Source organism: Leucoraja erinacea, unplaced genomic scaffold (genome assembly GCF_028641065.1).
Source record: "Leucoraja erinacea ecotype New England unplaced genomic scaffold, Leri_hhj_1 Leri_541S, whole genome shotgun sequence".
Lineage (NCBI taxonomy): Eukaryota > Metazoa > Chordata > Chondrichthyes > Rajiformes > Rajidae > Leucoraja > Leucoraja erinaceus.
In genome coordinates, this window is record NW_026576445.1 from 68,545 (window position 1) to 82,500 (window position 13,956).

General features: G+C 57.6%; 1 protein-coding gene across 1 annotated transcript in view; it reads right to left on the minus strand.

The window, feature by feature from the left end:
* Window positions 1-627: 627 nt before the first annotated feature.
* The window catches only part of tyw3 (tRNA-yW synthesizing protein 3 homolog (S. cerevisiae)), a 25,861-nt gene continuing 12,532 nt past the window's right edge, over window positions 628-13,956 (minus strand). Inside the window, exons 2-6 of the mRNA XM_055630826.1 lie at window positions 8,153-8,233; window positions 7,131-7,229; window positions 4,383-4,454; window positions 2,078-2,211; window positions 628-1,117 (exon numbers count right to left, since the gene is read on the minus strand). Of these exons, the coding sequence (XP_055486801.1) occupies window positions 925-1,117; window positions 2,078-2,211; window positions 4,383-4,454; window positions 7,131-7,229; window positions 8,153-8,233 (579 nt within the window). The 3' untranslated portion in view covers window positions 628-924. The remainder of the gene's footprint in view (window positions 1,118-2,077; window positions 2,212-4,382; window positions 4,455-7,130; window positions 7,230-8,152; window positions 8,234-13,956) is intronic.

A 13,956-nucleotide genomic window follows, 5' to 3' on the forward strand; every position in this document is an offset into this window, starting at 1 on the left:
AGTTCCTTCATGCTCAACATCCCACATCTGTGCCAGGAATTAGAGTGCTGGAGGACACCCCCACCTTCTGGTCGGGCTGGGAACAGCAGGTGTGAGTAGTCATGCCTCCCCCACTCAGCTGAGGCAAGGAGCCTACCCAGGATCAGGCCCTTCGGCCCACCGAGTCCCTGCCAACCATCCGCTACCCATCCATACCGACCCCCGGCACCTGCACTTGGTCTGTAGACTCCATTCATTTGCAAAAACCACAGAGGCACCAGAAAACACTTTAGAGATACAGCGCAGACACAGGCCTTTCGGCCCACCGATCCCCGCACACTTACACTACCCTACACACACTGGGGACAATTTACAATTTTACTGAAGCCAATTCACCTACAAATCCGCACGTCTTTGGAGTGTGGGAGGAAACCGGAGCACCCGGAGAAAACCCACGCAGGTCACGGGGAGAACGTGCAAACTCCGTACAGACAGCGCCCGTAGTCAGGATGGAACCCGGGTCTCTGGCGCTGTGAGGCAGCAGCTCTACCCGCTGCACCACCGTGACACCCCTCTCCTTTGACTCCTGCTGGTTTTCAGCAACTGATGCTAAAGAAACACACAAACACGATAAAGACATAACACACATTTGAACTTTACATCTCATGTTTCCTTTACTGAACCACTTTCAGACGATTCCTGAAACAAATACGTTGGATGTAATCCAGCGCAGATCATCCAAGACATGCCGCAAATTTAGCGGCAGCAGAGATACGATTCACTTTACAAGAGTGGTTCTCTCCCACCGCCAACCCCGCACCCCAGCGAGCGGTGATTGAATTATCCAGCTGTGGAAGGGAGATTACATCTGGACAGGCAGCCTGCTGAAGTTGGGACAGTGGGACGTCAGACAGGAGGTGAGCTCTCTGTGTGCTGGAGTCGCCATCATGTGGGGCCCATGAGGAACGCCAGGTCGCTCTCACCGTCGCTCTGGGAGGTTTCCTCTCCGCCTGTCTGCCGCTTCGCTCCCGCTCCCCGCCTCCTCCTGCGCGTGTAGACGGCAGCGGCCCCTACATCCTCCTCGCCGGGACCCTCGGGGGCCGTGGGGTCCAGGATGGATCGGAGGCAAGCGTGGAACCTGTAATGCAGCACACAGACACAGTCAGTCCACGCTTCCAGTGGAGGGGGAAGGTAGGAGTCACAGAGCTGTACAGCACAGAATCAGGCCCTTCGGCCCACCTCATCCCCATCACCACACGGGTGTGGGAGGAAACCGGAGCACCCGGAGAAAACCCACACGGTCACAGGGAGAACGTACAAACTCCACACAGACAGTGCGTGAAGTCAGGATGGAACCCGGGTCTCTGGCGCTGTGAGGCAGCAGCTCTACTCACTGTGCCACCATGCTGCCTCTTGCCCAATGAACGCTAATATCCCATCGAAGGTAGACAAAAATGTTGGAGAAACTCAGCGGGTGAGGCAGCATCTATGGCAGCGAAGGAACGTTTCGGGTCGAGACCCTTCTTCAGACTGATGTTGGGGGGGGGAATAAAGGAAGAGGCGGAGACTGTGGGCTGTGGGAGAGCTGGGAAGGGGAGGGGAAGGAGGGAAAAAGCAATGACTACCTGAAGTTGGAGAAGTCAATGTTCATACCTCTGAGGTGTAAACTGCCCAAGCTAAATACGAGTTGCTGCTCCTCCAATTTGCGGTGGCCATGGAGGAGGCCCAGGACGGAAAGGTCGGATTGGGAATGGGAGGGGGAGTTGAAGAGCTGAGCCACCGGGAGATCAGGTTGGTTAATGCGGAATGTACGGAGGTGTTGGGCGAAGCGATCGCCGAGCCTCCGCTTGGTCTCACCGATATAGAGCAGCCGACACCTAGAGCAGTGGATGCAATAGATGAGGTTGGAGGAGGTGCAGGTGAACCTCTGCCAATATCCCATGGGCCATCTGCACCATGCCACCTTCTGTGGTCCCTCTGCCCCTCAGTGCTTCCCATCACCCCATCCTCTGCGAAGCATGCCCAAGCCCAAGCCCAAGCCGCTTCAGTGACCCTGGGGTACATCCCGTCACCGTGCTGGGGGGGGGACGGGACTTACCGATCGATCCTTCTCTGGTTTTCCTCCATTTTGCGGTTGGCCACTTGCACCAGGTACCCGATATACTCGTCACTCACCAGGACTGTTCCCCGGTGGCACAGTGGAACCTCCAGGCAGTGGGTGCTGCGGACAGCCTGAGAGGGAAGAGGAGGCAACAAAGAGCAGCATCAGTCTGTGGAACTGGAAATCATAGCTGAGCAAGGATGGCAAGTTCTGGAGAGGGTCCACAGGAGGTTTACAACAATTAATCTAGTAATCACTGGGTTGGTACACAGCGTATGACGGCACTGGGCCTGTACTCGCTGGAGTTTAGAAGGATGAGGGGGGACCTCATTGAAACCTACAGAATAGTGTAAGGCCTGGATAGAGTGGATGTGGAGAGGATGTTTCCACTAGTGGGAGAGTCTAGGACCAGAGGGCACAGCCTCAGAATTAAAGGGCGTTCCTTTAGGAAGGAGATGAGGAGGGATTTCTTTAGCCAGAGGGTGGTGAATCTGTGGAATTCTTTGCCATAGACGGCTGTGGAGGCCACAAGTCAGTGGGTATATTTAATATTTGATTAGTACAGGGGTCAGGGGTTATGGGGAGAAGGCAGGAAAATGTGGTTAGGAGGTAGAGGTAGATCAGCCATGATTGAATGGCAGAGACTTGATGGGCCTAATGGCCTAATTCTAATCCTATCACATGATCTTAAAACCATACTAACCACACACTCTCAGCATCATCAGAGGCTGAAGGTAGACTTAATCGAAGTACATAGAAACATGGAAAAATAGGTGCAGGAGAAGGCCATTCGGCCTTTCGAGCCTGCACCGCCATTCAATATGATCATGGCTGATCATCCCCAATCAGAACCACATTCCTGCCTTCTCCCCATATCTCTTGATTCCTTTAGCCCATGGAGCTAAATCTAACTCTCTCTTGAAAACATCCAGTGAATTGGCCTCCATTGCCTTCTGTGGCAGAGAATCTATGGATTCACAATTCTCTGGGTGATATAAAATTATTTAAAATATAAATATACAAGATAGGGTGATTTATAAAATTCTGAGAGGCATAGAAAGGGCAGATAGTCAGAAGCTTTTCCCCCCAGGGTGGAAATGTCTAATTCTAGAGGGCATAGCTGTGAGGTGGGAGGAGGATAGCTTCATGTCGATGTGCGGAGAAAGTATTTTAAAATAAATCAGAGTTTTTTCTTAAACCCACGTGGATTTTCTACAGGAGCTCCGGTTTTCTTCCACACTTCAGAGACGCAAAGGTTTGTAGGTTAATTAGCGTCAGTAAAATTGTAAATTGTCCTTCGTGTGTTGGTCACCCTATTACAGTAAATATGTTGTTGAGCTGGAAAGGGATTTGGGTGAATCCTGCAAAGATTTACGAGGATGATTTACTCGAGGGCCTGAGCTACAGGGAGAGGTTGGGGCAGGCTAGGACTTTATTCCTTGGAGGGCAGGAGGATAAGGGGTGATCTTACAGAGGTGAATAAAATCATGAGGGGAATAGATAAAGTGAATGCTCTTTTACCCAGAGTTGGGGAAATTCAGGACATAGGTTTAAGGTAGGGGGGAAAGATTTAACATGAACCAGTGTGGCAACTTTTTTCACACAAACAGAATGGTTAAACACAAATTTAAACCCGATGCCAGGGATGGGTGGGGGGTGCGGGAAGGTATATCTCCATCTTCTCTTTTCTTATTTCTTTTGTTTTCTCTTTTCTTTTCTTTAAACTCTTTGGTAGTTTAGGGGTCTGTTTCTTGCTTTCTCTTATTTTACTTCTCTTTCTTCATTCTCTCTTTCTTCATTTTTTGTCTTTTCTTTTCTTGATTTAGGTTTTAACGTTGAAAATGAAGCTGTACAATAATTGTATAACTGTTATGTCAATTGCCTTATCCCTATACAATTGCTTCTAATAAAATTAATTCAAAAACAGACAAAAAAGAAACAAAAAACTTTTTTTCACACAAAGGGCGGTGGGTGTATGGAACGAGCTGCCGGACGGAGGAGGTAGTTGAGGCTGGGACTATCACAACGTTTAAGAAACATTGGGACAGGTAAATTGGATTGTTATATAGACGGGAAGGGAATGGAAGGTTATGGTCTGAGCGCAGGTATATGGGACTAGGGGGAGAATAAGTGTTCGGCACGGACTAGAAGGGTAGAGATGGCCTGTTTCCGTGCTGTAATTGTTATATGGTTATATGGTTATATGCATAGATAGGACAGGTTTGGAGGGATGTGGGCAGGTGGGACTAATGTAGATGGGGTGGGGTGAAGGGCATGTTTCCACGCTGTGTGTGACTCTCACCATCATTATTTTCCCCTTCTTGCTGATGGTGATGCCAGAGTTCCTGAAGCCGGAGTTAACTGCCGCCGAATGCTGCGAGACAGGACAGCACAAGTTAGGAAACACCAATGCAACGTCTGGTGCATTTGCTGCATGGAAAATACATCCCGCCTAACCCTGGTGCATTAGGTCCACTGTAGGAACACAAAGCACTGCTATCAAGCTTCTGAAGGGTCCTTCCATAAGCTCAGGTACTGTCAGATTCACCTCTACCCCATTGCGGACATTGCACTTTGTCTGTGGAACTGATGCACTACAATGCTGAGAACTATATTCTGGACTCTGTATCTTCCCCATTGCTCTACCAGTTGTACTTGAGTTCGGTTAAAATTTATAGATACAGTGTGCCCACAGGCCCTTCAGCCCATCAAGTCTGTGGGGACCAGCGATTACTCCGTACACTAGCTCTATCCTACACACTAGGGACAATTTACAGAAACCAATCAACCTACAAACCTGCACGTCTTTGGAGTGTGGGAGGAAACCGGAGCGCCCGGAGAAAACCCACGCAATCACGGGGAGAACGTACAAACTCCGTACAGACAGCAGTCGGGTCTCTGTCGCTGTGAGGCAGCAGCTCTACCCGCTGCACCACCTTGAGTTTGACGATGTGTGCTGTTATCTCATCAGTTTGGACAGCATGCAAAACCAAGCTTTTCACTGTACCTCGATACATGTGGCAATAATAAATCTGGCCCACATTGTGAGACACAGTCAATATGGCCATGTCCATCTGTGGTCCCATCCTATTCTCAAACAAGCTTTTCACTTTTCCAAATCTTTCCTCGATACACGTGACAATAAACTAAACTAAACCTCCTGTACTATCCACCTCAAGCTGCCACTTTCCCTGGGCCTTTCCACAGCCTCCTCTCCCCATCCCAAGATCACAGATAGATGGAGAGACATGGAAACAGGCCCTTTGGCCCATCTCATTCCTGCTAGCCATCGGGCACCCATTAATCCTACATTTACACTAAAGCTACATTGATTGCGTTTTGTTATTTTCCCCACATTCCCATCACTTTAGTTATTGCATGAGAATTAGACCATTCGGCCCATCGAGTCTACTCTGCCATCAATCATGGCTGATCTATCTCTCTCTTTGTATCTTCACCCTGACGGAAGAGGGAAAAAGGAGGAATGACCGGGGTGTGAGTGGTCCGTGATTACGTGGGCAGCTTTAGCAAAGCTGAGGCACGGTGGTGCAGCGGGTAGAACTGCTGCCTCACAGCGCCAGAGACCCGGGTTCGATCCTGACTACGGGTGCTGTCTGTACGGAGTTTGCACGTTCTCCCCGTGACCTGCGTGGGTTTTCTACGGGTGCCTCGGTTTCCTCCCACACTCCAAAGCGGTACAGGTTTCTAGGGTAATTGGCTTGGTGTAAATATAAATTGTCCCGAGTGTGTGTAGGATAGTGTTAGTGTGTGGGGTTCGCTGGTTGGCACGGACTCGGTGGGCCGAAGGGCCTGTTTCTGCACTGTATTTCTAAACTAAACATCAATGTTTCTTGTCCCTTAGGCTCCATTGGTGAATATATTTAATTCCACAGATTGCAGGTGAATTCTCCCCGGGACTGGAACTATATTAACTATATTATATTATCTATATTATCACTATTTTATCGATAACTATATTTATCACTCCTTAAATTACCAAGTCACATTATTTGATATCATTACATTGGTCTGAGGGAATTTTCTCACACTAATTATTTCCCTCATTACAACGATGGCCACACTTCAAACGAACATTTAGTTTAGTTTAGAGATTTTAGTTTAGTTTAGAGATACAGCATGGAAACAGGACCTTTAACCCACCGTGTAGGAAGGAACTGCAGACATTGGCTTAAACCGAAGATAAGACACAAAATGCTGGAGTAACTCAGCAGGTCAGGCAGCATCTCTGGTCGAGACCCATCTTCAGTCTCTGAAGAAGGGTCTCGACCCGAAACGTTACGTATTCCTTTTGTCAGGAGATGTTGCCTGACCCGCTGAGTTACTCCAGCATTTTGTGTCAATCTTCGACCCACTGAGTACACGTTGACCAACAATCACCCGTTCACACTAGTTCCATGTTATCCCACCTTCTCATCCACTCCCTATACGCTAGGAGCAATTTACAGAGGGCCAAATAACCTACAAACACGCACATCTTTGGGATGTGGGAGGAAACCGGAGCACCTGTGGTCATGGGGAGAACGTACAAACTCCACACACAGACTGCACCCATAGTCAGGATCAATATATTGAAGAGAGAGTTAGGTATAGCTCGAAGGTAGACACAAAATGCTGCAGTAACTCAGCGGGACAGACAGCATCTCTCGAGAGAAGGAATGGGAGACATTTCGGGTCAAGACCCTTAAGAAAGGCCTCGACCTGAAACGTCACCCATTCCTTCTCTCCGGAGATGCTGCCTGACCCACTGAGTTCGGGTCGAGACCCTTCTTCATACTGATATAGCTCTTAGGGGTAACGGAATCAAGGGATATGGGAAGAAAGCAGGATCGGGGTACTGATTTTGGATGATCAGCCATGATCATATTGAATGGCGGTACTGGCTCGAAGGGCCGAATGGCCTCTACTCCTGCACCTATTGTCTATGTCTCTATGAATCCGGGTCCTTGACGCTGTGAGGCAGCAGCTCTACCCGCTGCGCCGATGTGCCGTTAAACACACAGGTGAGGGAAAGACAAATATTTCTGTGTACCAGCAGCCGTGCATCTTCCACCTCACGGCACTCGACGTGAAGAATAAATGGCTCAAACTTAAACACGGCGTTGTCCTGTGCTGTGTGTAGTCCCGCGACCTAGAAACAACAGAGCAATGCTGTCAGAAATGGGAGAAGATGGAGTCTGATAGAACCAAAAAATAAATAAATAAATAAATAAATGATGCCATAGAAACATAGAATTAGGTGCAGGAGTAGGCCATTCGGCCCTTCGAGCCTGCACCGCCATTCAATATGATCATGGCTGATCATCCAACTCAGTATCCCTTACCTGCCTTCTCTCCATACCCTCTGATCCATTTAGCCACAAGGGCCACATCTAACTCCCTCTTAAATATAGCCAATGAACTGTGGCCTCAACTACCCTCTGTGGCAGAGAGTTCCAGAGATTCACCACTCTCTGTGTGAAAAAAGTTCTTCTCATCTCGGTTTTAAAGGATTTCCCCCTTATCCTTAAGCTGTGACCCCTTGTCCTGGACTTCCCCAACATCGGGAGCAATCTTCCTGCATCTAGCCTGTCCAACCCCTTAAGAATTTTTGTAAGTTTTCTATAAGATCCCCTCTCAATCTTCTAAATTCTAGAGAGTATAAACCAAGTCTATCCAGTCTTTCTTCATAGGACAGTCCTGACATCCCAGGAATCAGTCTAGTGAACCTTCTCTGCACTCCCTCTATGGCAATAATGTCCTTCCTCAGATTTGGAGACCAAAACTGTACGCAATACTCCAGGTGTGGTCTCACCAAGACCCTGTACAACTGCAGTAGAACCTCCCTGCTCCTATACTCAAATCTATCTACTGCTTGCCGCTGCACATGGCAGCAGCCCATTCTGTAAGTATCTGTATTTGGGGAAAGTTTCTGATGCATTTGCCCCTCAGATTTCTGGGCGACTGCCTGCCTTCCTGCGTTGAGCTCGATTGGAAAGATTAAGTGACAAACCGTGAATGAATTACCAAAATCAGAGGCCGTGTTAGGGGCAGAGGGACAGATTAGTTACATACCACATCTTCTTTCTGACACTTCTCGTGGGTCACAAACAACCAGGGGCAGTTCTGTTTTTGGCCTTCGGTCTCGTCAGACCCCTGGAGGGATTACAGATGAAAATTGGCGTCATTTACCAAGGTCGCAGCAGGTAGAGCCGATGCCTCGCAGCTCCAGCGACTTGAGTTCAGCCCTGACCTCGCATGTTAACTGCGTGGAGTTTGCACGTTCTCCCTGTTTGGTTTCAACCCGGGTTCTCCGGTTTCCTCCCACGATCCAAAGACGTGCGGGGTCAGTGGGTTAATTGCCCCCCCCGGTGTGGGTAGCCATGAACTGTGGCCTCACTACCCTCTGCGGGAGTTCCAGAGATTCACCTCTCTGTGAGGCAGAAGTTCTTCTCATCTCGGTTTTAAAGGATGGTGGAGAATTAATGGATGAGGTGGAGCTAGTTCGGACTTAGAAACATCAATCCTCCTTCTTCTATCCCCCCTTAAGAGGGGATGTAAGTTTCAGTAAGGAGTGGGGGGTGTCGACAGGAACTGGGAGAGATTTCATCCCGGGGGGGCTGGTTGCAAGGTTGTTCTTCGCCCCCCAGTCCCCCCACATCCAGTCTCCACACCCCTCCCCACTGGTCCACCCCACCCCCGCCCCCCACTCCCTCCACACTCCCCAACCCTCCACACTGAATTCCCTCCACCCCACAGCCCTCGGTCTGCATCTATGCATCGCTTCACTCAACATTCCATCCCCTCACCTCATCTGCCACATCTAACAAGCCGGCCAATGTGCCCAACACCCTTCGCCTCCCACTTCGACCCGCCCTTTCAGGTTCCCAATGTGATCATGGCTGAACGTCCCCAGGGTCAGTGTACCCTGGGTTGAGTTCCGGGGTCCGAGCCCGAGTGCCCCCAACCTCCGCTCACACTCACTCACTCCGGCCCTCACACTCACTCCTCCCCTCTCACTGACACCCCCCCCTCCACACTCACTCCTCCCCTCACACTCACTCCTCCCCTCACACTCACTCCTCCCTCCCTCTCCTCCTCCCCCCTCCCCCTCTCACTCACTCCCTCCCCTCACTCACTCCCCCCCTCCCCCTCACATCTCCCTCCTCCCCTCCCTCACTCCTCCCCTCACCCTCCCTCCTCTCCAGCCTCCTCACCACTCACACCCCCCTCCCCTCGTCTCCTCCCCTCTCCACTCCTCTCTCGGGTCTCTCTCCTCTCTCCCCCACCCTCACTCCCTCCTCCCCCTCCCTCCCCACCTCTCCCCTCTCTCTCCCCACCCTCCATCCTCTCCTCTCTTCCCCCCTCCCTCCCCCCCCCACACTCACTCACTCCTCCCCCCTCACACACCCCCCCCCCCACCCTCCCCCCCCCCTCACCCCCTCACTTCCTCCCCCCCACCTCTCTCCCCCCCCCTTGCCTCCCCTTTCCCCCTCACTTCTCCCCCTCACCCTCCCTCCTTCCCTCCTCCTCCACTCCTCTCCCCCTCCCCTCACCCCCTCCCCCCCTCTCTCACCATTTTTGTCCTACCCCCCCCTCCTCCTCCCCTCCCCCCATCCTCCCCTCCCCCCTCCCTCCCCCTCCCCCCCCCCCCCCCTCCCCCCCCCCTCCCTCTCTCCTCCCACTCTCCACCCCTCCCCCACTCATCCTCCCCTCACCCCCCCCTTCCTCTCTATCCCCCTCCCTCCCCCTCACCTCTCACTCCCCCCCCCCTCCCCCTCCCCCCAAACCCCGACCCCCTCCCTCCACTCCCCCCCCTCCCCCCCTCTCCTCCTCCCTCCCTCTCCCTCTCCCCTCCCCACTTCCCCTTGAAACTCATTCTCAGACCTCCCCCCCCTCTCTTCCCCAAGGCCCCTTTCCCCACCTCCTTTCCACTTGAACCCTCCCTCCCCTCCCTCCCCCCCCCCCCCCGCTCACTTCTCCCCCCCCCTCTCTCCCCCTCCCCCCCCCCCCTCACTCTGCCCCCCCCCCTTACCCCCCCTCACCCCCCACCCTCCCCTCTCCTCTCCCCCCTCCCCCCCCTCCTCCCCCTCCCCCTCCCCACTCACTCCCCCCCCCTCCACCTCTCCTCCCCCCCCCCCCCCCCCCCCCCCCCTCTCTCCCCTCCCACCCCTCCACTCCCCCTCCCTCACTCACCCCCCCCCCACCTCTCCCTCTCCTCCCTCCCACCATCACCTCTCCCCTCACCCCTCCCCCCCCATCCCCCCCCCCCCCCCCCCCTCCCCCACCCCCCACTCCCCCCCACCTCTACCCCCTCCTCCCCCCTCACCCACCCCCTCCATCTCACTCCCCCCCCCCCCCCCCTCCCCCCCCCCCCCTCCCCCCCCCCCCCCTCCCCCCCCCCCTCCACCCTCCCCCCCCCCCCCCCCCCCCCCCTCCCCCCCCCCCTCCCCCCCCCCCCCCACCACACTCACCTCCCTCCCCCCCCACCCCTCCCCCCTCCTCCCTTCCTCCCTCCCCCCACTCTCTCCCCCCTCCCTCCCTCCCTTCCCTCCCCCCTCCTCCTCTCTCCCTCACCCCTCTCCCCCTCCCTCCTCCTTCCCCCCCACCCACCCTCCCCTCTCCTCCCTCACCCCCCCCCCCCTCACCCCCCTCCTCCCTCACACTCACCCCCCCCTCCCCTCCTCCCCCCCCCCTCTCCTCCCCCCCTCCCCTCCCCCCCCCCTCCCCCCCCCCCCACCTCCCCCCCTCCCCCTCTCCTCCCTCCCCCCCCTCACCCTCCCCTCCCACCCTCTCCTCACACTCACCCCTCCCCCCTCCTCACTCCCCCCCTCACTCCTCACTCCCCACCCTCCTCCCCTCCCCCCCCCTCACCCCCCTCACTCACTCCTCCCCTCCCCCCCCCCCATCCCACCCCCCCTCCACATCCACCCACTCCCCCTCACTCCCCCTCACCCCTCACCTCCCCCCCCCACCCCCCCACCCCTCCCTCCCCCCCTCACTCCCCTCCCCCCCACCCCTCCCCCCTCTCCTCACCCCCCGCCACCCTCACACCCCCACTCACTCCCCCCCTCACCCTCCCCCCCCTCACACTCCCCCCCTCACACTCACCCCCCCTCCACTCCCCCCCCTCCCCTCCACCCCTCCCCCCCCCCACCACTCACTCACCCCTCCCCCTCTACCCTCCCTCTCCCCCCCTCCACTCACACACTCACTCCCCCCCCCTCTCCACTCACTCACCCCCCCCTCACACACACTCACCCCACTCCCACTCACCCCTCCCCCCCTCCTCCTCACCCCACCTCCCCCACTCCTCCCCCCCCCTCCCTCCCTCCCCCACCCCTCCTCCCTCCCCTTTCACCTCTCCCCCCCCACTCCCCCCTCCTCACCCTCCCCTCCCCTCCCCTCCTCCCCCCCCCCCTCTCCTCCCCCCCCCCCACCCTCCCCCCCTCTCTCTCACTCACACCTCCCCCCCTCTCTCACTCACTCTCCCCCACACACTCCTCCCCCCCTGTCTCACTCCCCTCACTCAACTCACACCCCCCTCCCTCACACCTCACCCCCCCCCCCTCCCTCACTCCCACTCCCCCCACTCTCACTCCCCTCCCTCTCTCCCCCCCACCCTCCCCCTCCCACTCTCCCCCCCCTCCTATTTCCCCTCTCACCCCCCTCACTCACTCCTCTCCCTCACCCTCCCCCCCTCCTCTCCCCCCACTCCCCCCCCCCACTCCCTCCCCCTCACCTCTCCCCCCCCCCTCACACTCCCTCCCCCCCTCACTCCCTCTCCCACTCCTCACTCCCTCCCCCCCCCCCCCCCACCCCCCCCCCCCCCCCCCCCCCCCCCCCCCCCCCCCCCCCCCCCCCCCCCCCCCCCCCCCCCCCCCCCCCCCCCCCCCCCCCCCCCCCCCCCCCCCCCCTCCCCCCCCCCCCCCCCCCCCCCCCCCCCCCCCCCCCCCCCCCCCCCCCCCACCCCCCCCCCCCCCCCCCCCCCCTCCCCCCCACACTCCCCCTCCCCCTCACCCTCCCCCCCCCCTCACCCCTCCTCCCCCTCGTCCCCCTCCCCCCCCGCCCTCCACCCCCCCCCTCTCCCCTCACTCCTCCCTCCCCCCTCACTCCCCCTCCCTCTCCCTCTCCCTCCCCCCCCTCCCCACCACCCCCCCTCCCACTCTCCCCCTCACACTCACTCCCCCTCCCTCCCCCTTCTCCCCCCTCCTCCTCACCCTCTCCCTCCCCCCCCCCCTCACTCTTTCTTTTCCCCCCTCCACTCACTCCCCATCTCCCCCCTCTGGACTACTCCCCCCTCACACCTCACTCGTTTCCCCCTTCACTGAGCCCCTCACCCTTTCTCTCCTCACACTCGCTCCCCCCCCCTCCTCCCCCCTCCCCCCCCCCCCCCTCACGGCCCCTCTTCCCCGAGGCGGCCGGACTCCGAGCTACCTCCTTCTATAAGCCGCGGAGCCGTTGATGTTCCCTTTCCTCCCTCGGGGAGCCCTCGTATTTCTCTCCCCCTTCCTGCTTCTGTCCCCCGCGGGGCGCAGAGCCCATTTGCTTGCCCCCTCGGGAAAGGCTCCCATCCTGCGGGGGCGGGGCAGGGGCCCTCGTGATTATTCTTTGGGCGGGATCAGCCCACTGGGGGCGGGGCAGGGGCCGGCGTCCCGTCATGAGGGCGGGATCAGCCTCTTGGGGCTCCTCCCTCCACTTCCGTGACGTCATCCTCCCCGCTCATCACCTCTCTTGGGGCTTTCACCCCCTCCCCGACGGACGTCATCTGGGCGGTTTCAGCCCACTTGGGGCGGGGCATGGGGCCCCGTGACCTCATGTGGGCGGATCAGCCCACCCCCTTCCGGGGCAGGGGCCGGCGTGACGTCATGTGGGCGGCCCTTTACTTCTACTGGGGGCGGGGCTACCGTGACGTCACCTCCAATGCGGGGTCCCCACCTGTCTCTCTCTCCCCTCCTCCCTGGCCGCCTTCCCCCCTCATGGGGGCGGAGCTAGCCCACTTTACCTCCCTTGCGTGACCTCCTATTTCCCCGACTCTCACGGGCCGGCATCCCCCCCTCTCCCTCCGGGATCAGCCCACTGCTCCTGCCCCCTCTCTGCCCTCTCCTTCACATCTCTCCCCCAGGCCCTCCTCCCCACCCTGAGAAGGAGTGACGGACTTTTTCCCTTCCCATTCTCTTTCTCCCCCTCAGCGGCACTTCCTCCCCTTTCCGCTCTCCCCCCTCCACCCCGCCTAGCCCCCTCTTCCCCTTCTCCCCCTCTTCCCTTCCCCTCTTCTCTCCCCCCCATCTCCCCTCCCTTCCTTCCCTCTCCCCCCTTTCTCCCCCTTTTTTTCCCCTCTCCTCCTTCCCTTCCCCCCTCTCCCCCTCCCCCTCCCCTTTCCCCCTCCCCTTCCCCCCTCCCCCTGTGCTCCCTCTCACTGTCCCCCTCCCTTCCCCTTCCCCCTCTCCCCTTCCCCCTCTCCCCCCTTCCCCCTCTCCCTTTCCCCTCCTCCCCCCCCCCCCCTCTTTCCTTCTCCCTTCTTTCCTTTCCCACCCTCCCTTTCCCCCCCCCCCTCCCCTCTCCCCTCACCAGTCCCATCCCCTATCCCCTCTCCCCTTTCCCTTTCCCTGTCCCCTCCCTTCCCCTTCCCCCTCCCCTCTCCCCCTCCCCTCCCTTCCCTCCCCCCCCCCTCCCCCCTCTCTCCCCCCCCCTCCCCCTCCCCCTCCCCTTCCCTTCCTCCCCCCCCCCTCCCCCCTCTCCCTCTCCCTCCCCCCTCTCCCCTTTCTCCCTCCCCACCCCCTCTCCCTTTCTCCCTATCCCCCTCTCCCTATCACCTCCCCTCCTCCCCTTCTCCCCCTCTATCCCCCTTCCCTCTTCCCCCCTCTTCCCCCTGCCCC